This window comes from Eschscholzia californica, unplaced genomic scaffold (genome assembly GCF_041429995.1).
Source record: "Eschscholzia californica isolate CP2 unplaced genomic scaffold, dmEscCali1.0.p SCAF_4, whole genome shotgun sequence".
Lineage (NCBI taxonomy): Eukaryota > Viridiplantae > Streptophyta > Magnoliopsida > Ranunculales > Papaveraceae > Eschscholzia > Eschscholzia californica.
The window spans coordinates 8,696,951-8,722,409 of record NW_028238461.1 but is presented as its reverse complement, the minus strand read 5'-3'; the positions used below and the strand labels follow the sequence as shown (position 1 = coordinate 8,722,409).

The 25,459-nt window shown below is 38.2% G+C and overlaps 4 protein-coding genes and 1 pseudogene across 7 annotated transcripts; 2 read left to right on the top strand and 3 right to left on the bottom strand.

The window, feature by feature from the left end:
• Positions 1–340: 340 nt before the first annotated feature.
• LOC147542327 (scarecrow-like protein 21 pseudogene) lies at positions 341–4,154 on the top strand (annotated as a pseudogene). 3 transcript variants are annotated; one of them, XR_015223598.1, is made up of 3 exons: positions 341–490; positions 1,347–3,158; positions 3,655–4,154. The product of XR_015223598.1 is annotated as a scarecrow-like protein 21 pseudogene, transcript variant X1 (transcript). The 3 variants fall into 3 exon arrangements; XR_015223599.1 differs by lacking the exon at positions 341–490 and adding an exon at positions 538–851 and having other exon boundaries at positions 1,317–3,158; XR_015223600.1 differs by lacking the exon at positions 341–490 and having other exon boundaries at positions 1,388–3,158; positions 3,781–3,957.
• Positions 4,155–4,353: 199 nt separating this feature from the next.
• Positions 4,354–10,097, bottom strand: LOC147542326 (uncharacterized). The gene is made up of 8 exons (XM_086636010.1): positions 9,469–10,097; positions 8,425–8,932; positions 7,651–8,337; positions 7,300–7,551; positions 6,822–7,208; positions 6,556–6,730; positions 6,299–6,457; positions 4,354–5,064 (listed from the first exon to the last, which is right to left on the bottom strand). The coding sequence occupies exons 1-8, from the start codon at positions 9,472–9,474 to the stop codon at positions 4,641–4,643; spliced, it is 2,598 nt and encodes an 865-aa protein (XP_086492136.1). The 5' UTR covers positions 9,475–10,097; the 3' UTR covers positions 4,354–4,640.
• Positions 10,098–10,863: 766 nt separating this feature from the next.
• LOC147542324 (thymidine kinase-like) lies at positions 10,864–15,164 on the bottom strand. Its single transcript, XM_086637783.1, has 4 exons — positions 12,577–15,164; positions 12,036–12,180; positions 11,488–11,609; positions 10,864–11,369 (listed from the first exon to the last, which is right to left on the bottom strand). Exons 1-4 carry the CDS (start codon positions 12,873–12,875, stop codon positions 11,093–11,095), a joined length of 843 nt encoding a protein of 280 aa, XP_086493909.1. The 5' UTR covers positions 12,876–15,164; the 3' UTR covers positions 10,864–11,092.
• On the bottom strand, positions 13,382–14,942 carry LOC147542325 (Tetratricopeptide repeat (TPR)-like superfamily protein). Its single transcript, XM_086637782.1, has one exon. It carries the CDS (start codon positions 14,940–14,942, stop codon positions 13,602–13,604), a length of 1,341 nt encoding a protein of 446 aa, XP_086493908.1. The 3' UTR covers positions 13,382–13,601.
• A 1,557-nt stretch (positions 15,165–16,721) lies between the features above and the next one.
• On the top strand, positions 16,722–19,348 carry LOC147542323 (small ribosomal subunit protein eS8-like). Its single transcript, XM_086636009.1, has 5 exons — positions 16,722–16,927; positions 17,028–17,100; positions 17,206–17,539; positions 18,515–18,684; positions 19,060–19,348. The coding sequence occupies exons 1-5, from the start codon at positions 16,924–16,926 to the stop codon at positions 19,142–19,144; spliced, it is 666 nt and encodes a 221-aa protein (XP_086492135.1). The 5' UTR covers positions 16,722–16,923; the 3' UTR covers positions 19,145–19,348.
• The last annotated feature ends 6,111 nt before the right edge of the window (positions 19,349–25,459 follow it).

The window sequence follows — 25,459 nt, the reverse complement described above, 5'->3', positions numbered from 1 at the left end:
GCTAATATAACAATTGGGAATCAAATACCACACTCTGTCCTTAAACTAATTAAATCATATTTCCTATTTAAAAAAAACAAATATATTTTCATTGACTTAGTTGACCATAAACGTCACTGATGAGAGTACACATCTTTGACTAAGATATTTGTGTTTGACTCTTTCATTTGTAGAGAAGTTTGGATTGGATTTCCATGTAATTGACATGAACTTGGAGTCTTCTGAATGAATTACAGTATTAAGAATTCCCATGGAGGGGCAATACTGAAATTTCAATAAACATTTGGGGTAATTGTTAATTTTAAGTATTATAAGTTCAGAACACGCGGCTCTTCCAACTGTTTTTTCTTTCTCTCAAGGAGGAATCTTCAGTTAAAAACTTTTCACTCGTCTCTATCTCTATCTGTTTTCTAATACCCAATAAAGTTTTCAACTTTGGAGCTTCAATCTCAAAATTCAGGAAAGTTTTTTTCTTTACCTTTTTCACAAGGTATGTCAACTACCCACTGATTTTATATTCACTTTTTCATTTAATTTGTTGTTGTAGTTGTTGTTCTTCAATTTGAATATGTTTGTTCTTCAATTTTACTTATGAGAAAGCAATTTGGACTTTATTTTAGTATAATTTGATAGGTTATAAGATTTGGGTATTTGTTTATTGAGGAGATCTCATAGTTTCTGAAAATGGGTCAGTGAAAGAGTTTTTAGAACTGAAGAAACTGAAGTGATAAGATAGGGGTTTCTATTTTACTGTGAAAATTGTAGTCTTGCTCTCTGAGATCTGTGGAAGGTGAAGTCTATTTGCAGTTTTCATCTAGGGTTATGTATTTCCTGAACTTTAATATCTCTGGGTATAATTTGTTTTCTATATTAGATTATAATTTTCAGAAGCTTGAGATTCAATTTATGATTTGGGGGTTTCTTTTTTTTGGGTGAATAGGGTGAAGTTGTTTAGTGAGAACCATAGGTGAACATTTTTATTCACTGTTCGACTAAATGACTCGATCAATTATCCCTCTACGAAAATAAGTAACGATATGCTCTTTTTTCGCATTAGTTGGTGGGCTAAGGGAACCCGATCTGAAAACAAGAGAAGAAGTAATAACTATAAGACCACTCCAAAATTCAGAGTTCAGGGTCTAAATTTAAAATACATCATGATAACCTAATCTTTAAAACCTTAGTTCCTCACTAAAAGGAAAAAAGAATTAGAAACATTCTTTCGGTACTAAAGCATCCATATATGTTATTATGCTATCACACTATAATCTTTTCAATTAGTTATCGAATTATACTTGGATCACTCTCTCCGTCAGCGTATTTAGCTGAAAACTTTTTGTCTGCAGATTATATCGCCTATTTGAGCACATTGAGGTAGATGTGGGTAGAAAGAGTGCATCATTAGATGCCGAAAACCAATAGCACTCCAATAAATGTGTTCTCAGTTTAAGGTAGTTGGGTAGTTTTGCTGGAAAGGGTCACCTGATATACTGTGCATTTCCAGCGGAAGGCTCATAAATCCGTAGGTTTTAATTCAATGCAGAATCAGGAAAATTCGGATATGTCAAACGGGTTGTATCATCAGTCTGTCCCAGATTACGATCTCTATTACTTATCTGATTACCTATCCTATGATGACATTGACAATAGCCAACATATTCATTTTGCCACTCAAAATTCTCTTGATCATAACCTCACCCCAGAGTCATCATCTACAAGAGGTGATTACCATTCACCATCTACTATCAGTTTTTCACCCAACGGGAGCCCGGTTTCGCAACAAGATTCTCAGGTTTACCCGTCTGATCAACGTAATTCGTCTGATAATACTTATGGATCTCCTATAAGTTCTTCGTCCATTACTAATGAAGTCATTGACCTAGCTCACAAAATGAAGGAATTGGAGACAGTGATACTAGACGATTCGGATATTGCAGAAAGCTCTGTTTATAGCAATATCCAAGCGGAAGAAAACCAATCTTCATTTGAGCAAAAGAGATCGAAACAAATGGTAGAGGTGATCGAAAAGAAGGACTTAAAGCAGGCTCTCATTCTCTGTGCCGAAGCAATATCTGAGAATGATATTTCGAGGACAGATTGGTTAATGTCTGAGTTGAGGCAGATGGTTTCAGTCTCTGGGGAGCCGATTCAGAGGTTAGGTGCATATATATTGGAAGGGCTTGTGGCGAGGCTCGCTTCCTCAGGTAGTTCCATATATAAAGCTCTTAGATGCAAAGAACCTGCAAGTTCCGATCTTCTCTCTTACATGCATATCCTGTACGAAGCTTGTCCATATTTTAAGTTTGGATATATTTCTGCTAATGGTGCTATTGTGGAAGCCTTGAAAGATGAAAACCGAATTCACATAATAGATTTTCAGATTTCTCAAGGAAGCCAGTGGGTTACCTTTCTCCAAGCTATGGCCGGTCGCCCTGGTGGGCCCCCTCATGTCCGTATCACCGGTATTGATGATTCTGTCTCAGCTTATGCCCGTAATGGAGGTTTACAAATTGTTGGTCAAAGACTATCACGATTCGCCGAATCATGTAAGGTACCTTTTGAGTTCAATATTGGCGCTCTATCTGCTAACCAGGTAGAGCTTCAAAACCTTGAAATTCGACGAGGAGAAGCTCTGGCTGTGAATTTTACAATGATGTTGCACCATATGCCAGACGAAAGTGTGGGAACTCATAATCACCGAGATCGACTTTTGAGATTGGTTAAAAGTTTGTCGCCCAAAGTGGTAACTCTCGTCGAACAAGAATCTAACACCAACACGGCTCCGTTTGTTCACCGCGTAATCGAGACACTAAGCTATTATGCAGCTGTTTTTGAGTCACTTGACGAAGCCTATCCTAGGGAACATAAGGAAAGGATCAATGTCGAGCAACACTGCCTGGCCAGGGATGTAGTCAACATCATTGCTTGCGAGGGAGGGGAGAGAATAGAACGTCATGAGCCTCTTGGTAAATGGCGATCACGATTTATGATGGCTGGTTTTACTCCATATCCGTTGAATTCTGTTGTGAACGGCGCCATTAAAAATCTCTTAGAGGAGAACTATAGCTCAAAATATAGACTCGAAGAAAGAGATGGAGCTTTATACCTTGGCTGGATGAACAAAGCATTGGTCGCTTCATGTGCTTGGAAATAAAAGTGTAGGTAAATTTTGTGTATTTCTGTTGTTGCGTACCTCGTTAGTAGTCTATAGGCAATGCTACTTGTACTTTAATATGGTGATACATGTTTCTACTTTCTACCTTAGATTTAACATTCCGTTTCTTACGAATCTCAGACATGTTCGAAGAATATTGTGCCTCATCTTCACCGAGCGAAAGAGAAAATAGTCTGATTGTTATAAATATAGAGAGTTGATTCCATAATTGCATTTGATTTTTTTCTTTGTTTACTTGTTTATGTGAAACTTGGGTACATTTTATAATGCGTTAGAAACTTTTCTACAATTTTGGAGAAAACATAAATATGAGACTATGAGTTAGGAAGTGATGTAATTTTCATATTGTAACCCTTGAGATAAAAAATTATTCGAGTATTTTTTACCGTCTACGATTCTTTTAATTGTTTAAATTTGAATATGTTTTCTTGAAAATGGGAAAACAACAGGGGCGTTGTGACGTATATTTCATTTTGCAGGATGTTCCATGTCTTCTCTCCATCTTTTTCATTCTTTAATTCAGCTTGCAAGTACTTGTTATTAAGCAAGAAACTGATATGAATCTTGAGATTTTTCGCTCTTTAATTGTGGAGAGGATTATGCAGAAGTAGTAACAAAGGGGATCCAATGAAATTTGCAAGTGAACCCGATAAACAAAAACGGTGACGAGGCGACTGTTTCCGCTTATATGTAACGGTGACGAGGCGACTGTTTCCGCTTATATGTAATGGTGTTTCTATGTGTTATTTTGGAAACTTATAGTCCTAATTTATATCTTTCTTTACTTTTCTATTTTATACATTCACAGACCAGGAGGAGAACCATGAAATCTTCTTAGTTTTTGCAGATATGGTTTTTCCAAGTAGATGTTCTATTGTTTTGGAAATTTCATTTTGACAAACAATTAGGAACTTATGAAAATATGTTGTATGATTGTTGTAAGTTAATTTTATATCAATAAAAGAACACTATTGTAAAACACCTCCGTATGCGCCTCTTGGATTTCCAAAAATAAAAACAATAGAGCATTTGTGATGTGAAGAAGAATGTGATTGCATTTCGCCACAAGTCGAACTTGGTGCATTATGGTGGTGGTGGTGGTCGGCATTAGAGTTACCGTTCATTTGGTTTCGGTGGTACCCTTTGTGGTGTTGGTGGTGATCTTTTAATGCTGGAGGTTTAGTAATGAAAATATCAATATATCTACTGCAAGCAAATATTATCACACACTCAGTCTTCAACTACTACAAGGTTAGGAAATTTACAGCAAGGACAAATATAAATATCAGAGACAGAGTAAGCTAACGATCAAAACATAAGATCCCTAACAATTATGTATTAAAATCACCGAGTCCTTCAGCAAGGGACGTTGCCTTGCTAAATTGCATATCCGAATCATTTTATTTGTAGCAAGCGATTTTACTAATCCATTGGTTCTTTGCCCAGTTTCACCTGTCACAGAGCCTTAAGGTTGAATAATCAAGGTAGAGCTCTCATCCTGGGGCTTACTCGGTCTTTCTACATCTGCACTGTTTTGTAGATCAACCGCAGTTGGTGGTCCTTCAACCATGTTACCTGAATCAAGTTCGGCAGGTTCTACAGGTTTGACAGGTTCGGCAGGTTTGGCAGGTTTGGCAGTTTGAGGTTGGTTCCGGACAGGCGGTTCAGGATTTGGTGAGTGCTGTTTCTCAATCATTTCATTATCAGGACTTGATTCTCCCACAGCTCCATGGTCAAGGTTGGCTGTATCACTGGTAGAAGGCCTAGGAGCAGGCGTATCGTGGTTATGCTTTCCCTCGTATGTAGTAATAAGCAGCTTTGGATTGCTCGATGACCTCTCCACATGTTTCTTGGCCGAGCAACCTAAGTTTGAGCATCTGTAATAATTTCTGCGTAAAAGCAAAGACACAAAAAAAAACATCATTTACCATATAATCCTAAATACATAGATAGCTAAAGAGTTACATGCATCTTTGATGCAACTCCCGTGTTCAATACCAGAAATATTGTCCCTGATATGGGCACCTGTAAACCTAGTTCCTTAGGGTACATGATTTCTTCTCACTGTTGATCTTCTTCCTTCACAACCCTAGGCTTTCCCACCTGAGCAGCTTAGGCCAAACCCACCCTGAAGGCCCACAGAACATGCAAGACAAAGGGCAACCCTATAACCCAAATCTGGAATTTCTCCCCAAGTAACATGAGAATGCACCGATTCACATCATCTTAAGGTATTAGTACCGTAGTCATGTAAATCAGATTTTCAAATGAACCAGGATATAGGGGGCACATACAAAAGGGAAGTGGAGAAACCTAAAAAGATGGTTTAGTAACCAGTTATCAGTACAAATCACATATCTTAGTAAAATACAATCATGTAATATATTATGTTAGTATCACAGTGAAAGTTTTAACATATGGAGGAAAGGGAGGATCGATGGGTGAGAGAAGGTAAAAGCATATTTGTTAATTTTTCCAAGGCTTTCTGAAATGATTAGAAAATGATACATATACAGTTTATAATTACTGAGATTCATACATCCAAGGGTTGTCAGATTTTGTGATAATGAAATCAAATATCTAGTATTTCGTTGACTTTGGTACTCTTTTATGACTAGCTATCCTTCAAAATTTAAAAGTGAACATTTGGAGCTGAAATACTAGAAAGCAATACTGGAGGATGAGCACAACCACCCAACAGGCGCTATTTGCATGAAACTAATGCTTTTTTGAAGTTTAGGGAACAGATAATCATAACTATTCTTCTCCAACGACCCCTATTTCTCCTATCTTAGACTTTGGGGTCAGAGCCCTATTGAGGCAGGTGGCTGCAAATATCTGTTGTAGTTGTAGGAGTGATATCAATACAGGCAATATATACTCCATTTTTACACAAGGCAGAAGAGGAAAAAAGTAAGCAATTTGAAACAAGAAAAAGAGTATATAATTGTTGCTGTGATGACTTGCAGGCAGTAAACATATCAGAGGAATCATTTGCTACATAGGAGGTTTCCCTTAACTGGAAGAGATGAATTATCCAATTCAAAATAATGATATAAAGAGACATTACAAAGCTATATTTTCTGGACAGGCTTATGATCATTCTAGTTAAGTGAAACATACCTTGGATTAGGATTGCCTTTAACCATTTTCCTCCCATATTTGTGCCAGCGGAACCCATCATCCACTACATCAACCTCACTCAGATTTTCAACTACTACACGTGGTTCACGGGTGGTTCTACCCATTGAAGTAACATCTAAATCATCAACATCTTTTTTCCTGCTTCCAAGTTTTTCAACAGTTTAATATTGTTTAACAAATGGAGTTATGGACGTATATGCGAAGTTTATGTAGGAACTTCGTTGAACATAAATCACCTGCGCTTAGACTGCCTATCATCATCACCCTCAACCCCGTCACTGACACTGTTGGATTGTGCACCTGCAGTTTCTATATCGTGATCACTTGCTGCTACAATGGCAAGTTCATTAGAACCAATTATCTTGATGTAGTGAGATGTTTGGGTCTGGCTATCTGCATTTGATGGGTTGTCTGCAAAAATAGGAACTTGTTAGAAAGAAAAACATAAGCAATTTTGTAATAAAAGTATCATTTGAACAGTATCAGGTGTTTCTATGCTTACCTTTTGTGTCATTTAAATGCAAAACATTATCAGATTTCTCTTCTTGGATAGAGAGAACCGCACCCCGAGGAAGCGGTTTAGGATGATTGTGCTTTCCCTTATAGATAATCTCTATAATCCTCCCATCACGAGACAGTCCTAGTTGCTTTTTCACCTGGCACTCGGGATATGTGCATCTGTAATAGCTCCGTGGGAACTCATTACCTTTAATAAGTTTCTGCCCATATTTTCGCCAGTTATATACATCATCTGGTAACCTCTCTGCTGGAATCAAAGTACTACTTCCTCCAGAAGTAGCTTGTAACCCACTATTTGTGGTTTCCCTCTGCCGCCTATCACCAGAATCAGCATCATTTGGTAAATCGTCTCTTGAAGTGACCATGTAAACTGGAAATTGTAAAAGATAGACCATAATTCATGTTAGAAACTCACACTTCCAAAATATACACGAATGTAAGTGACTGCGATTTGCACTAACCTTGGATTTGCAAAGAGGGCTCGTTTTGCTGGTGATTCGACCCTGGTGATGCAGCGCTGGCCTCAGTTTTGGATATCAGGCACCTGTTATTAGACTCTGGGTTATCGTCATCATTGACCTCCTTCCTTGTCTCAGGCAACTGGGGACCTTGACCTTCTACACCATTATCACTTGCTGAAACAAGAGAAGGATCATGGGAATTATTTGGGTTGCTATCACAAGATACTACACAGTCTCCATTTGATGCCTTCCCTGAAAAATGAAAATTACAAGAAAAGAAACCCATAAGCATTTATTCATGATATTCACCATACATATCAGACAAATGATTCTAGTGGCTTCCCTACATACCATTTTTGATGTTTGAAGAAACTCTATCAGATTCTTCTTGGATAGATAAAATAGTACCTACTACCATTTTACTACTTGGCTCGGGCTTAGGATGATCATGATTTCCTTTATAGATAGTCTCCGTAATCGTCCCATCATGAGACCGTTCCAATTGTTTTTTCACTTGGCAGTTAGGATGTGTGCACCTGTAATAGCTTCGAGGGAATTCACTTCCTGAAATACGTTTTTGCCCATACTTTCTCCAGTTATATCCATCTTCTGATAATCTTTCAGCAGCCATCAGAGGCCCTTTACGGTCAGATGGCATTGCTTGAACAATACTACCCAACACTTGTCTCCGTTGTAACTCATCAGGATCAACTTCAACAGGTACAATTGCTCTTGAGGTAACCACATGACGTGGTGAATTAGGTACATTTACGGATAGAGTCAGTATATTCGAGGTGGTCGTGGGAGTGCTAATTTTTGCCGAAGATGATTGTCCCAGTTGTGGGGACTCAGATTGACCTTGAATTTCAAGTGGCGATTTGCTTTTTCCAAGGTGATCATCATTACCTGCAACCTTACCAGCTTTCCTATTTGCCTCTAAACCTGCATCTTTATTCTCTCCATCTTTGGTGAGAGAAAGATCAGGAGCGTCTTTTGACTTAGTCTGAGCAGTTTGACTATGAGGATTAGACACCTTGACTGCATCACAAAGAAAATAATATCACTGTTGAAATTTATCCAAGTATGCAATTAAAACTAAGAAATTTCTCAGTTGAAGAGTTGTACCAATTGCCATTTCATTGTTAGTTTGTGGTGTCAGATGATTATGATTTCCCTTATATGTAGTCTCATTTGTTTGTCCATCATAAGAACGAAGCACTTGCTTCTTTGCTTCGCAGCCAGGATGTGAGCATTTATAATAGGCCCGTGAAGACTCATTTCCTTTGAGATGTTTCTCCCCATATTTTCGCCAGTTATATACATCTCCTAATGATTCTCCTGTTGCTAATGAAGGACTATTTTCTTTACGATTAACTTTTGTACCCTGAAACCTGTCATCTGGGCTCTGTCTCTTCCTCGATACACTAGAATCAATTTCCATGGGTACACTAGCTATTGAAATAACCCCATCAACAGGTGACTTTTGAGCGGCTTCAGATATTTTTTCTTTAAGAGAAGAGCCTTCTATACTATTTGTTTTCATCGGAGGTGATGTTGGACTCGTCTGAGACTTTTTTTGTTCTTGTAATTTCAGCGAATGATCATTTTTCAGGTGAATTGACCTTGCAGAAGCCTTCAATGTTAAAAATATGTTAGAAAACCACTACCCTAAAACAGGCTCAAAGCATACTTATCTTTATCGAAGATCAATACTAAATTTGAACTAGCATTTATCTACCTAATTTATCATCCCACAACGAAAATAGATCTGAACAAGAAGTGTAAAGAGGCAATTTTTCAGACTCATGATCAGGGTCGTATTTAGACCTAAAAGATATTTCTTTGATTATAGAGGAGTGATCACTGGTTAATATACACATATAAGCTTCTATTTAGTATAATTGACAATCAGTAATCAATCTGAGTGAAGAAAAAAAGTACAACATTATGAACAAATCAGCTACGAGTTTAAAGAGATCACAAAAAAAAAAAAATTGTTTCAGAAAGGACCAAACTTTTACAAAATTCATGGAAAATCAGACGACTCAATTCACTCGAATTCGATGAAATTAAGACATTAAATACATAACCCTTAAAACCCTAACTAGACAATTACTAAAGAAGGAAAAAAGTTAGGTCTGAATTAAGAGATTGAGTACGAAGACTAACTTTCATGTTAATTGAGAGAGAGAGAGAGAGAGAAAGAACAGAAGAATCAAACAAAATCCTTTCTCCGTTCAATCCACCAAATATCGTCAAATAAACTTAAGATCGGAAACTTTTAATAAGAAATCGATCAGTAATTCACAGCTCTTGATCCGGTAGCTAAGGAACCCTAGAATTTAAATTCTCTTTATAGAAAGTAATAATTTTCTTCTGCTTCTAAAACGAAACCCTAATTTTCATATGAGAGAGAGAAAGTGAAGTTGAGAACAAATTCTTTCTTCCATGATTTTTTTTTTCTTACTACTATGAGAATCAAAGAGAAAAGAGGAGTGAAGAAATCAAAGAAAATATCACAATTTGGAAAAAGAAAAAAGAAAATGGACACGTATTGTTATAGGGGTATTTTCGGTAAGTTTAAGTTTAGTTGTGTTTTTGGTAACCTATCGGAGACTAAGTGAACAAAGTTGACTAGTTCGCTTCCATTGATTTAAAAGATTCTTTGACGATATTACCCTCAGAATATTTCTTTATTGACTATTCCAACACTGGTTTACTTTTTCTGTTTTATATTTGACTGAAAAGCCCCTCTTTGTTGAAAAAGTCAGAGCTCATTGTCTCGGGTTGTGTAGATCGGGTTTCACACATGGACCCGTGAGTACAGGAAAAAGAACCCGTTTTTAACTCGTGACTAGGATTTAACCCAAACTGACCCAAACAAGTTCTTAGGATTCTTTGAGTGGGGTTTCTTCTTTGGGTTATTTAGGGGGGGCACTCTCAGTTGTTTTATCACAAAATGGGTGGGTTGATGTGTTTGTCAGAGAGGGTTCAGTGCTTACCCATTATACCTCAGTTGGAGGTCCAGTTTCAATTGTGACATTTTACCAAAACATAATGGGGCATACATTTGGGTAATTAATATATCAATGGACGAATTCTCGTGCAACATTTTCTTACAAATCGACGTAAATGTTGCTTTCAGAAATAAGATGAATCTAGTCTTGGTTTAGTCATTCATAATCATCACAATTCTCAGATCATCAAGACAAAAATGACAAAATTCAGAGCCATAAATAGTGAACAAGGAGAAACCAAGGCAATTCTAGAAATGTGGTGATCCAAAAAATAATCACAAGTTTATTGTAGTCGATAAGTCAAGAAGAAACCGAAAGGCCAACTGGTCAACCCGTATCAAGATATCAAGAAAGTTGAATTCGAAGAATTCTGCCACTCAAATCCAGAACTGGGAATCTGTACGATCTTCCTACGCACCTAAGCCCAGAACTGGGGATAGAGCGAAGGGAAACTCTATATTTTTTTTTTTTTGTTATTCCGAAGTGTTTTCCCATGAAAAGTTACTTCGAAAAAGAAAATGCTCCCTACATCTTCCATAACAAACACTTTTGTACCCAAAAACAAACTGGTAAAATGTTCCAAGTGTTAATATTTTGTATATATAATATAATATAATATATTAAAGAGGGCATCACATAAGTTATACCAGAAAAGAGGACATAACACAGACCATCTATCAAGGCCATGAAAGCTAGTAATAACACCTTCAAACAACACAGATATGAGAATCTTAAAGCTCCAATGCAATAAGTTGGGCTTTGATGACCAGATTGAACTAATTGGCCAATGGCACTCCTTCAACATACTCATCATCTAAAACCTTTTGAGATTTCAGCACAGCTCTTGTCGCTTCAATGGCTACTTGTCCATCGACATAATGTTGTCGACAAACTGGCATGTAGACATCAGCTCCACCGATCAATTCAGTTTGTGTTTCTTCAGTCTTCCTCAGGGTAAAGAAAGCACGCTTGCCGCAAAGATTGCATCGAGCAGTAAGTTTAGTTATAGAATCAGCTAGGGGCACAATATCAAGCACTGACCCAAAGGTTCTTCTACAAAAACAAAAAGAGTTCATAAGTTAAATAATGGTAATTAAAACTCGAAAGAGAGGTCATGGATACGTAACCGACAAATGATTACTCCAGAAGGGAGATTTCATATGCAAAATACCTCAAGTAATCGCCATCTAGACCTGCAACAATAACAGTCTTCCCATCATGATCAGCTGCTTTACGGCAGAAATCGTAAAGGTCTTCAAAGAATTGAGCTTCATCAATTCCTATCACATCCACCTACAAAGATATGTGGGTCCAATTAAAAACCTAATGCAACTCCATACTGTTTTAGTGTGGTTCACGAGTAACCTTCAAGACAGACCAAATTCTACAATAACCCAAGCCTAATCCCAGTTTGAAAAACTCAATAAGGCCCGAGTCCCTTTTTTCCTATGTTTCATTCACTCTTCTCTCTTCTTTTTCTTCTATATTATATGAAACTTTAAAATGGTAGTGAAAAAATGCATATATATATATATATATCTTTTACTATGTAATAGATGTTATATTTGTAATTTGTGTATATACAACTATACAAGTATGAAGTATGCATTAAATATAAACCGTAGCCAAGTTGGAAAAGTGATTCATAAGTCATTCGGCTAGTTCGCCTAGAAACAACATAATTGATTTTGTTAAATATTCCATACTAACAAAACCCACCTTATCATAAGCATCGGCTCCAAGCTTTTGTCTGAATGAAGATAGATCAGGCAAAGCCCAGCATGGCAATCTTGCCCCGTCATGAGTTACAACAGATTCGAGTCCGAATCTGGTATCCTTGTTTGATTTTATCAACACTACATTTCTGCACCCAATTAGAAGCCACAAGTTAAATTCTCTTAAATTCAAATTGGTAATTCAGATCAAAGACAGCCTATCAATGAATTGTGAGAATAGTCCCACATGGGAGAAGGGTGATAAAGCAACCAAGAATATAAGTTCAAGGTCTTCTCCACTCATTGTCAAGAATAGGGAAGGGTTTTCTTTTTCTTATCCTATCTACTTGTTGGTTCTGAGTAAATCTCATAAGGGACCTTAAAAGAACAAGTATATAGATAATCAACTTCTTGCATTCTCTTTTTCTTGCAAATTTACAACTAAGGTTTCTACACAAATTGAAAAGGAACATTTTTAACTTTACATATAAATTATAAAAAAAAAATTGGAAAAATAAAGCTTTGAACAGAGAGAAAATTCAGACCTTCCATTATCATTTTCAGATTGAATTCTCTGAAGAAGAGCAGTAGTCTTCCCTGCAAACATAGGGCCAACAATAACGTGGATTTCACCGCAAGAAATCTTCTTAGTCGGCTCCATTCGAGAACTTGAACTAGAAATTTTGAAAGAAGAGAAGTGTTTCAGGTGAAGAAAACCTGGGTTTCTGGTAGATTGATGGTTAAACAAATTTAGGGCAGAAGAAGTTTGAAGAGAAAGAAAAGGGATGATTTTGGGGAAATGAGGTGAGAGGGTAGAAAAAGCAGGAGAAAATAAAGATTTCATCTTGGATATTAATATGTATATCTCAAAGATATTTCAATGTTCGAATTTTATTTTATTTTCGTAAAGTTTCAAATTTATGAGGGAGGGAAAGATGTGGGTTTAAACCATTTTCTAGGGTTTAAGGTTTCTCCTATTTTTGGAGGGAAAGTTGGGAAGAAGAAGAGAAGGTAGACAAGAGGGGCAAAAGGTTTTGCCCTCTATTTAGGGGAGTGGGAGGATATTATTACTTCAGGAATCAGGAGTGACATTCCAGGCTTCTTACATACATATTTATTTGGTGATGAATGTACCCGAAGCCCCGGCCACCGGAAGCTCGTTTTACCCATTGGGGGGCTAGTACTTATGGCGAGCTCTATGCAAGACATCGTTTTGTATCCAGCCTGAGGGCCTCCGATTAAGTCTGTTGGTCTTAGACATTGGCTATCTAGAACGCCCAAGCACGAACATGAAGTACTCATGGGTGTCAGAGCTCAGCCTGATTCCCACCCTACATTCTACACAGAGTATAAGTTTTTCACCGCTTTAACAAAAAGGAATCTCCATAAAACTGTTACACTCACAAAAGTTCAGCCGATTGATTTTTCATCTAGTTTGCAATGTAGACATTTAAACCGTTCATTATGAATGTCGTTAAAGACTCGTACCGCGGATATGACTTCACAATTAAACCGCGTGAAACTTTTTAGTTCTCTTGTATCTTATCATGTATTTTAAAGGGAACAAAACTCATTCCTCCATGAAATCATATTCGTCTCTTAAATCAGGAACATAACCTGCATCTTTAAGAATGCAAGTTAGTTCTTCCATGATTTCGTATATATGTTCACAATTCGTATGAGATTTATCCCTAACAAGAAAGGTGTGAACTTCTTTCTGAATCTCAATCCAACTACACCCAGGCTCCTTCTTCACTCCTGAATCATTCATTTTATCTCTAATCTCTCTAACATTTTTCCACAACCCAAAAGCAGCATAAGCATTTGACAAAACAACGTATTTTCCAGCATTTTCAGGTTCCAAATCGAAAAACCTCTTAGCTGCAACTTTCAACATTTCTAGATCTCCATGAATCTTACAAGCACCAAGTAATGAACCCCATATTACAGAATGTTCTTTACAAGGTGAGTTATTCAAAAAGTTATACGCTTCCTGCAATCTTCCGTTTCGCCCTAAAAGATCCACCATTGCTGCATAATGTTTCTCTCTCGGTCTAATACCAAATTCTCTCGTCATAGACGAAAAATAACTCCAACCTTCACTTATCAAACCACCATGACTACAAGCAGAAAGAACAGCAAGAAATGTTACATAGTTTGGTCTAAACCCTTCGTTTATCATTCTATGAAAGAGCTCTAAAACTTCTTTGACTCGCCCGTGTTGGCCATACCCAGAAATCAAAGAAGTCCACATAACAACGTTTCTCTCCGTAGCCTTATCGAAAACTATATGAGCATCATTTATATTACTACATTTGAAGTACATGTCCATAAGAGCACTATTAACTACAACATTTTCACCAACTTTGCTTTTTAACATCACACTGTGAACTTGTCTCCCTTGTTCAAGAGTTGCTAACGAAGCACAAGCTCGAAAAATCGATGCAAATGTGTATTGATCAGGAATCAAACCACTCAATCTCATCTTATAATAAAGATTTAAACCCATTTCTTCCATACCCTTTTGCACATAACCAGAAATAATAGCATTCCATGAAACTAAATTTCTTTGATGAATTTTATCAAATAAGATATGGGCAGTTTCTAAATTTCCAGATTTTGAATATAATATCACTAATTTAGTCTGTAAATATTCATCAGGTGTTAAACCAAGAAGAATCATCTTTCCATGAATTCTTTTTCCTTTCTTGAATTCTTTCCTGTGAATGCATTCTTGCAATAAAAGCTTATAAGTTTGTGGGTCTAATTGGAAATTTGTACTGCACAGAACGTCTAGTGCTTCCATTAATCTACCAGAAACACAAAGACCCTTTAAAGTTTTATCCAGTTCTTGCAAGTTTTGGAGAATTGGACGTGAAAAATGGAAATATCTTAATGGCGGTAACCGCATATCGAATCGATTTCAGCTATCCAGAAGAATATCTAGCTGGAAGTTAATCCAGCATCCATGAAAACATATGATGGACATAAGGGGAACCAGTTCTTTTTTTTTTTGTTGAAAGAAGGGGAACCAGTTGAATATCATTCGCAACAAAATATTTTCTTTGTGCGTACTATTTCACCAATTGAGTCACATGTATCTAACATATTCGTACGTAACGATTTTCCACAAAGTGGTGACGAAACGTATAACTTGTACAAATCTTTACATTTTCCAATTCGATCCGGTCCCTTTCAACAAAAAAAAAAATCGATCCGGTCCATCCGTTCGTAGAGCAATATACTCGATCTCAGACATTTATGGAACACCTCTAACAGAGAAACAAATAGTCAATTTTGAAAGAACTTATTGTCAACCTCTTTAGATATGAATCTATCTGATTCAGAAGGGAAGAAGTAATATCTCAAATTCAATTCAAACAAGGGTTTGATTCACACTTCATGTTCTGAGAAATATTTACCATCCGAAAGAAGAAAAAACAGAGTCTTTGTCTAAAGAAATGTGTTGAGAAAGGGTGAATGTATAGAATCCTTCAACGAGATAGTGCTTTTTCAAATCTCTCAGAATGGAATCTGTTCCAAACATATATACCATGGTTCCTTACTTCGACAATGTGCAAATATCTAAATTTCACCCTTTTAAATTTTTTTTTTCCGACCTATTGCTGATACTAAGTAGTAGTCAAAAATTTGTATCCATTTTTCATGATATTATGCATGGATCAGATATCATGGCCAGTTTCTCAAAAAAAATTGTGGGTGATTCTATTACAATGGAATCTCCAGTTGGCCTGTTTTTATTTCTTGTTTAGAGTTATCCTTGATAATTTTGGACTAAAGGTGGATGTTTTGGAAAAACAAGAAAAATCAAAATTTTCTCTCTATTATCTCTCTCTAAGTTCGTGCAAAGGGGTGACCCCTAATTCCTTTTCTTCTTTATTATGTTCATCTCTCTCTCTCTCCTCTTTCTCTCTCCATCCCTCTCTTTGCCTTCCTCTCACTCTCTCTAAGTCAAGGGCTCTTTCGCTCGAACATAGAGAAAGAAAAAAGAGAGAAGAAAGAAGAGACAAGGAAAAGGGGAGAAAAAAGAAAGACATAGAGGAAGGAGAGTGGTGGTAGCACCAGAGAGTGATGGTGGTCTCGGTATCCAAGAGTTGATGGTAATGGTGAGAGGGGAAGATGAGTGAATAGGAAAATGAAATAATGACAAATGAAGAAGGAGGAGGAGAGAGAAGATAAAGACAAGTAGTGGGGAGGGGAGGAGGAAGAAGAAAGGGACGAAAGAAATAGTGGTCGGAGGTGGTTGCCGGAGATAGGTGGTCAAAGATGAGAAAAAAGAAGTTTTGTTGCCTTAGAAAATTTTACAAAATCTACAATTTATCTTTTAAATTTTGCATCCTAAAATAATTCACAAAACTCATAATATTTCTAAAATTTTCTGGAAATGGTACATAACCCAACAATTTCAACTCATTTGGTTGACAAGTACAACTGGACAACAAAATGAACTACCCGAATGTCTAAGTTTTTATTTCTTGTTCGAATCGTGATCCAATTGTATTTTTCAACCTAAGCAGGCTGAAATTGCTGGGTTATCTAGCATTCTCGAAATTTTGTACCCCCATAGTACTGGCCTTTAGAATGGAGATTTTAGGAAGAAGGTGAAGTGTTTGTGCACATGTAATGTGGGCGCCCTTTTAAAACACTCTCAGAAACTCTTTTTTTCTCATCAGAGGCCCAACTACAATGGGTTTGACTTTTGAGGGTTGGCTTGTCTTTAATAATTTGTCTACGGACAATTCTGTAAATCCTCAGAGTTAGGGTTTCAAGGTTTAAAGCGAACTACAATTCATCTCCTCCTCTTCCCTCTCAAAGCCCTAATCCAAATTTCAGACCAAGAGAGAGAAACTTGAGGGGTTCGATCTGCAATCATGGGTAAGTTTCCTTCATTTGCTGTCTCGAATAATCATTCCTAGTTTTTTCCCGTACTGAATCTCCTGCATTCATTTTAATGGCGAAACCCTAATTTCTGTAGGTATTTCACGAGATTCTATGCACAAGAGACGTGCAACTGGAGGAAAAAAGAAGGCGTGGAGGAAGAAGCGAAAGTAAGTATTTCACACATTTCAAATAAACCCTAATTTCGTCTACATATTCTCTCTGATTAATCTGATTTTCTTATCTTTCCTTCCTGTTTTTTGCTATAATTAAAGGTACGAGCTTGGAAGACAACCAGCAAACACGAAGCTATCGAGCAACAAGACAGTTCGAAGGGTTAGGGTTCGTGGAGGAAACGTGAAATGGAGAGCTCTTAGATTAGACACTGGAAATTACTCATGGGGAAGTGAAACTGTAACTAGAAAGACTCGTATACTTGATGTTGTCTATAATGCATCGAATAACGAGTTGGTTCGAACTCAAACTCTGGTGAAGAGCGCCATTGTTCAGGTTGATGCTGCACCATTCAAGCAATGGTATCTCCAACATTACGGTCTTGATATTGGCCGTAAGAAGAAGAATACTTCTGCTGCTAAGAAAGATGGAGAGGTATTCCTCCTTTTCTTTTTTTTATGATCAAGATTTTGGTTTTTTCATTTGAATCTGCTTTTGTCTATCTTAGTTAGTTTGATTTGAGTTTGTAGTTTAATCCAAAATTTCAATCCATGCTAGCCTGCTTGGGATGACCCTAATACCCTATGTACAATTAAAGTTTGTGGGAAGTCCTAAAATTGATTTTTATTATCAAGGTACTCGAGTTAGCTTGATGTTTAGTGTTATTGTCTGGATTCTCATTAATTGAGTCGTTAGTGTATGTGTATGGTGTAATTCTATGTTGTCGAATTCTCGAAGGTGATACTTTTGGTATGTACTTATAGGCTCTATTTAGCACCTTTTGAAGGGTGATTGGAGAACTTAGGTGTTCAGTCATTCAATTGGGTGGATGTTGTTTACAATGTATCTTTTATCAGTGGATGAAATTGATTAACTTTGTATATATATTATATGTCAGTTGCGTGATCATATGCAACTACGGAACATATCCATATAATTATAGACGTCTTACCCCGCCTCTTACTGATTTGCCCGACACAGTTTAGGTTCCCCTACCCTTCTTGCTTTTGGCCCATGACAATCTTGCTGGCATTATATACATGGTTATATTGTACAATATAAGCTAAAGTGCCAAACAAACTAGTATCCTCTTACGTGTTAGCTTCATCTTTTAGGCCATTCTTATAATCTGAAGTTGTATTTCATGCTTTTAAATGTCCTTAACTTGGTTTGTACCAAATTCGTGTACAAGTACATATTATTTACAAGAATTTTTCATTTCGTGTATCTTGTGTTTGTTTGGGTATCAGGGAGTTTTGTAGTCGTAGTTTTCGCGTTCTTCCTTATGTCAGCTCTATGTAATGTGCAAACGTTGAATTATTTGCCTTCTGAGACATGAAATAGGAAAGTAGCTGAACAAATGAATTTTATGTACTTCATTAGTCAACCTTTCTCTTTGCTATTTGATAGGAGGGTGAGACTGCAGTTGAGGAAGCAAAGAAAAGCAATCATGTAGTGAGGAAAATTGAAAAGCGTCAACAAGATCACAAGCTTGATCCACATATTGAAGAGCAGTTTAGTGGTGGACGATTGTTGGCTGCTATCTCATCGCGCCCTGGTCAATGTGGTCGTGCTGATGGGTATGTAACTAATCAATCTTTTCATATTCTTTCTATTGAGGTTTTGTGTCAACAAACACATTAAATATATCTGGCCAAAACAATATTTACTGCACAAATCTGCGTATTCATAGTTTCACACAATGTTCTGTATCTTTTGCTATGAGGTTCGCTACTTTGTAGTTTGTCTAAATAAGTTAAATGATTTGGGATCATCGTAAATGGGCGAAGTTGAAAAAGGTTATTTAATATAATTCACATGTCGATAAACATTAGAGATGACCGAAAGGAAACTACATAAGAACAAATAATCGCCAAATAAATTTGAAGCTTCAACATTGTAATACTTTCATTTTTCACTTGGATTTGATGTACAGTTACTTGTTTGTTTGACAGGTACATTTTGGAAGGTAAAGAACTTGAGTTCTACATGAAGAAGTTGCAGAAGAAGAAAGGCAAGGCCGGTGCTGGAGCTGCTTAGTTTGTTTTTCTTTTATATATTTGATAACTCTAGATGCTATTATTTTAATCAGATTTTGAGGTTATGTTTCTTATTGTAGTGTATTCGCCTCTTTCTTAAAGCCAAATTACATGGTTGAGAATTTTTTGATTGGCTAGTGTTTCTTTCACATCTTATACATTATTATCATATTTCATGTCTATTCTAGAAACTTTTTATTCTGTATTTAGAATATGTTTTGGTGTTCTCTCTCGATGGAGTATATACTAGTTATCGATTATATTATAGTTTTGTAGTTGCTTCAGACAGAACTGGTAACAAGGCTTATTATACTTGTTCAAATTACAATATTGCTATATGTAATATCTAAGTTTCTCCCTGAATATAAACAAAGTTGAATTAGTGGTGAAAAAATTGTAAATTATGAGGCCCAAAGTGATTTAGAAGAATCTGGCCCACATTCATTTCACAAAAAAACTTTTGTTTTTGCAAAGCCCTCTACATTCTCGTTACACATAATGTTTGGTTTAAATATAAATCTTGTGGAAAATAGCGCTTGCAGTAGATTGGAAAATCTCTCTCTCCTCTCTCTCCAAAGGAGCAACCGTTTTTCAGATCTGGATCTAGTCGATTTCCTCCGGCGAAGGGTCCTCCCTTCGACGGAACTTTTATGTTTTCTTTTATAGTTTCTTCCTCTCCTCTCTCTCTCTCTCATTTACAGTTTAAACCATTTTGTGGTGGTGATGCGAATGTGGCCTAGGGGAAGTTTTGGTGCTGTTGGTGATGTGGTGGTAGTGTGGTTTCAGCGGTGGAGTTCACTGATGGTGATGATTTGATGGTGAGGATAGTGTGGTGGTGGTGCGACTGAATTTCTGGACAAAATTTTGCTGATTTTCGAGAAGGTTATGTGGTGGCGGCGTGGGTTATGTGGGGCTTTTAGTGATGGTGGTAGTGTGGTGGTGGTGGTGGTGGGTTTCATGGTGTATTATGGTGATGATGATGTTTTGTGGATGGCACAGGGTGGGTTTCTTCGTCGGGACAGTGGGTGCTCGGAGTGGCGGCAGTTTTTTCTGTGGTGGCGACGGTTTTTCTGGTGATGGCAGCGGTTTTCCAGTGACGAAGGCGGTTTTCTGATGACGGAGGCGGTTTTCCGGTTACGTCAACGATTTTCCGGTGATAGCGGCGGTGGTTCTTTTACTATTATTATAGTGTTTGTCAGACCTTTAGAGTCTCTTTTCACGATCTTTAGGATCATTTGTCGACCTTTAGGGTCTTTTTTCTCGATCTTTAGGATCAATGTGTCTGTGTCTAGTCCAATTTCTTTTCTTCATGAAGCACTTTGCATTTAAAGGTATGCAACTCTCATGAGGTTTTCGAGAGAAATAAGAATTATCGTCCTTGTAAAATCGTGATTTTATCACTTACGAATGGAAATGTTTCCCTTGGCTTCAATAAATAAAGAAATATAAATCTTGTGTTCGCAAATACGAAGTTTCTCTCAAACAAGTTGAGGTGCCCAAGCCGATTCCTAGCCCAATCTCTGATTAAGTGGTTCAACAAGTTACTCGATTGACTCAGTTCAATCAAGTCGTGTCCTGTTTTTTTTTTCCTATAATAGTATAAAAGAGTCTGAACTTATAAAAAGGAAGGAACTAAGAAGTTCTGATTATCGGAGAGGATGAAAGAGAACAAGGATGGTTGACACGGTTGTTTAACTTGGTTCGAGCCTAACTACTTAGGGTTGCAGCACCTGTACTGTAGGGTTTTGTGTATCCTATACACTAACTAGTGTTGTAAGCGGAATCTCAAACATCTCATGTTTAACACTAGATTGCCTAGGATCGACATGCATAAACTAATCAATGAACTAGAGAGGGATAAATACCTTAACGCGTTTTTCCCTCGAACCATTCCAATCGCATGCAAAGATCGAGAGCTCCAACTGTAGCTCCTCTACTTGAGACACCGAGTGAATAGACTTGATCTCCCTTCCTTTCAGACTGCTAGGACTTACTAGAAGGTTGAGAAGAACTCTTCTTCTTGACTAGATTGATAGAATGGGAACTTTTTCTCTATATTCCTCTCTCTCCAATAGCTGTATATTCAGAGAGAGAGAGAGAGTTGTATATTTTTCCTTAGAGAAAAATCCACACCTTTTCTGTTCTCAACTGACCCAATATATAGACAAACCCTAATTAGAATCTCATTCAGATTAGGTTTTCTATTTTCTGGGTCACAGAAAAGATAATTACCAAAATACCCTTTTTGGGGTATTTTGATAATCCCCTTAAGTGTGGCCGGCCAGGGCAGCCCACCATGGGCCTTATGTGGCCGGCCCACTTACTCTGGTCGGCCATCTCATGGCCGGCCCAAAGAGCCTTCCTTCTATCTTGTCCCGAATCTCCATTCGGACCCTTTCGGCCTTTCCAGTTGAATCCCATCCAACTTTAGCCAGTTCCCGTCTAGTCAAATCTCTCCGATCAAGTTACCACTCTTATGTGTAACCCGTTGTAGGATCCGGTCTATGTTAGCCGCGAATCAACTCCTTGATCCACTGATCGTAGTTGGCTTCTAGCAAAGTATTACGACCCCTAATTGGACCGGACTGGATGATCTTTACGTGTGGTCATCGTTATCCTAACTGACAAATTGATCGCATTGCCACCTTGGTCGAAGGACACTCCTTCGGAAGGACATCTCCTTCAGACCGAACGGATAAATCCTTCAGTCTCCCACTTGTACTTAGAACAAGTGCAATGCTCGATTCCCATGTCGCTTAGTATCTCATCTGATACGTAACACCGTTCAGACTTTCTTGATCCAGAGAACAACTGTCAATTCAAATGATTAACTCTTAATCCATTTGAGTGCGGCCACACATTTTCCAGTTGCTTCTCCTCAAGTGGCCCGGAGATACTTATTCCTAACTTAATAGGAGGACATCATCCAGTCTTGTACTCCCACTTAACTTCATGTCTATCCTGTCTCCCCCAGTATGCTGCCTTTATAACCTCCTTTTACGGCGCGGCGTTTGACAGTACCAAAGTTCGACATTCCTTACATAAGATGAGTGGAGCACTCATGTTTACGGAATCTCTCCAATCTTGCCTATGAGAGTTTGTGACGCCTTTTTCAACTCCTTGAAAAAACTCTCATCTTTGGGTTAATCCAATGTAGATTCCCCAATCTACATCCATGTAATTGACTTAACTACCATATTCCTATAGCCCATGGAACTGCGCTATCAGTCAATTCCCATGCTAGTCTTCTTAAGTCATTGTTGTCCACGCAATGACCTGGACTAGGGACTCAATAATGAATCTATTCCACGTTCACTTAGTAGGGTTTCATTTACCAGATCACGTATCTGATAAACCTACCTAGAATTCCTTATTATTTTGGACCGTCATTAAACACTAAACCATTATTTAACGACAGAAATAACTCCTTTATTTCTTTTTATTGAATGTAGCTAATTGATTACATGAAAACCCCTTTTCATTAATCCAATTACAACTTAAAGCCATTCATCGATGCGCTTTATACCTATGCCCCTTCTATGACTCTCATACTTGGGCTGAGGCAGTGGTTTAGTTAACGGATCGGCAACGTTGTCGTCCGTATCGACTTTGCAAATGACCACATCCTTTCGCTCAGTGATTTCCCTAATCACGTGGTACTTCCTTAGGATATGTTTGGATTTCTGGTGTGCCCTTGGTTCCTTAGCCTGGGCGATAGCTCCATTGTTGTCACAATATAGAGTAACCCCATTTTCTATGCTAGGAACTACACCAAGTTCGGAGATAAACTTCTTTATCCAAACTCCTTCCTTAGCTGCTTCCGAAGCGGCAAGGTATTCTGCTTCTGTGGTAGAGTCTGCTACAGTAGTCTGCTTTGAGCTTTTCCAGCTTACTGCTCCTCCGTTTAGGCAAAAGACATAACCCGACTGCAATCGGAAATCATCTCTGTCCGTTTGGAAGCTCGCATCCACATGGCCTTCCGCGATTAGTTCGTCTTTCCCGCCATACACTAAGAAGTGATCCTTAGTCCTTCTCAAGTACTTCAGGATATTTTCGGCTGCGGTCCAGTGTTTCTCACCTGGATTAGATTGGTAACGACTACACATGCTCAGAGCATATGAGACGTCTGGGCGAGTGCAGACCATGGCGTACATGATAGATCCTATTGCCGAAGCATAAGGCACCTTCTTCATGTGTGCTAGCTCATCAGGATCTCGGGGACACTGAGTCTTGCTAAGCATCGTACCATGTGTCATGGGTAGGAATCCTCTCTTAGAGTCTTCCATCTTGAACCTCCCAAGAACCTTATCTATATAAGTCTCTTGACTAAGTCCAATCATCCTCCTCGATCTATCTCTATAGATCTTGATGCCCAATATGTATTCTGCATCTCCTAGGTCTTTCATTGAAAAACACTTCCTAAGCCACTCTTTCACGGAGTCAAGCATAGGAATGTCGTTTCCAACGATCAGTATGTCATCCACATACAGGACCAAGAAAACTAGGTTGCTCCCACTAACCTTCTTGTATACACAAGATTCCTCTTCATTCTTCAGAAAACCAAACTCTTTGATTTTCTCATCGAATCGAAGATTCCAGCTCCGACTTGCTTGCTTCAACCCGTAGATGGACCTTTGAAGCTTGCAAACCTTTCCAGCATTCCCGGAATTCTCAAAACCCTCAGGCTGTGTCATGTACACATCCTCTTCCAGTTTACCGTTCAGGAAGGCGGTTTTGACATCCATTTGCCAAATCTCATAATCGTAATGAGCTGCAATTGCTAGAATAATCCTAATGGACTTAAGCATCGCGACAGGGGAAAAGGTTTCTTCGTAGTCTATACCGTGGACTTGTCTGTAACCTTTTGCCACGAGTCTAGCTTTGAAAACGCTCACGTTTCCATCCTTGTCTGTTTTCATCTTGAAAATCCATTTGCATCCTATGGGTTTTACTCCATCAGGCAAATCAACCAAGTTCCAAACTTGATTCTCAGACATGGATTCCATTTCGAATTTCATGGCTCCCAGCCATTTTTCGGAGTATGGGCTCGTCATAGCTTCTTTGTAGGTGCTGGGTTCATTATCCTCTACCAACAACAACTCTTGCCGTTGAGATAACTCAATCAGCCTTGCGGACCTACGCGGGGCTTGAACAACAGGTGAGACACTCTCAACTCCTTGAGGGTTCTCCTGCAAATCACATTCGCTCTGCGCGGGAGGATCTCCGAGATCTACCATCTCATCCCCTCTTTCCTCTTCTATCGGCTCATAATAGTTAGGAATCGCGACTTCTGACATCGGTGCAACGGTGCCAGTTTGTTGCTCAGATCGAACCTCTTCGATCTCTATATTTCTCCCACTTGTCTTCTTGGAAAGGAACTCCTTTTCAAGGAAGACACCATCACGAGCAACAAACCCTTTGTTCTCTGATGGGTTGTAGAAGTAATACCCCTTTGTCACTTTCGGATAACCGACGAAGAAACACTTGTCTGATCTTGGTGCTACTTTATCTCCTTGTAAACGCTTTACATAAACATCGCAACCCCAGACTTTGAGAAAAGACAACTTTGGAACCTTTCCAGTCCATATCTCATATGGCGTCTTTTCTACAGCTTTTGACGGAGCTCGGTTAAGTGTGAAAGCAGCCGTTTCTAGAGCATACCCCCAGAAAGTGTTAGGAAGATCGGCTAAGTTCATCATCGATCGAACCATGTCCATCAATGTTCGATTCCTCCTCTCGGACACACCGTTCATCTGAGGTGTTCCTGGAGGAGTGAGTTGTGAAACTATTCCACAACTCCGAAGATGATCCTCAAACTCTTGACTCAAATACTCACCACCTCGATCCGATCGAATGGCTTTTATTTTCTTGTCAAGCTGATTCTCTACTTCATTCTGGAATTGTTTGAACACTTCAAACGATTCCGACTTATGCCTCATTAGATACACGTAACCATATCTAGTGAAGTCATCAGTGAACGTTATGAAGTAGCCATAGTTACCTCTCGCAAGTGTACTCATAGGTCCGCATACATCCGTATGTATCAGTCCTAAAGGTTCACTCACCCGATCTCCTTTCCCCTCGAAGGACGATCTTGTCATCTTGCCCACTAAGCATGGCTCACATGTATCGTATGATTCCAAATCACACGATCCCAGAAGTCCATCTGCATGAAGCTTCTGCATGCGTTTCATGTTAATGTGACTCAAACGACAATGCCAGAGATAGCTTTGGTTAGAATCATGAGTACGAAGCCGTTTCGTGTCTATGTTCAGGATTTCGTCTTCTATGTTCACAACATAAAGACCATTACGCA

Bases quoted from the DNA above. Each gene is read 5' to 3' on its own strand.
- LOC147542325 (XM_086637782.1), bottom strand. From the start codon at position 14,942: ATGCGGTTACCGCCATTAAGATATTTCCATTTTTCACGTCCAATTCTC.
- LOC147542326 (XM_086636010.1), bottom strand. The intron at 7,209-7,299 runs GTTAGTGCAAAT...TACAATTTCCAG, and splicing joins GCCCTCTTTGCAAATCCAAG to TTTACATGGTCACTTCAAGA. The intron at 6,458-6,555 runs GTGATTTATGTT...ACTTGGAAGCAG, and splicing joins GATAGGCAGTCTAAGCGCAG to GAAAAAAGATGTTGATGATT.
- LOC147542323 (XM_086636009.1), top strand. The intron at 17,101-17,205 runs GTAAGTATTTCA...CTATAATTAAAG, and splicing joins GCGTGGAGGAAGAAGCGAAA to GTACGAGCTTGGAAGACAAC. The intron at 17,540-18,514 runs GTATTCCTCCTT...GCTATTTGATAG, and splicing joins CTGCTAAGAAAGATGGAGAG to GAGGGTGAGACTGCAGTTGA.
- LOC147542324 (XM_086637783.1), bottom strand. From the start codon at position 12,875: ATGAAATCTTTATTTTCTCCTGCTTTTTCTACCCTCTCACCTCATTTC. The intron at 12,181-12,576 runs GTCTGAATTTTC...AATTGGGTGCAG, and splicing joins TCTGAAAATGATAATGGAAG to AAATGTAGTGTTGATAAAAT. The intron at 11,370-11,487 runs GTATTTTGCATA...TTGTTTTTGTAG, and splicing joins CTAGATGGCGATTACTTGAG to AAGAACCTTTGGGTCAGTGC.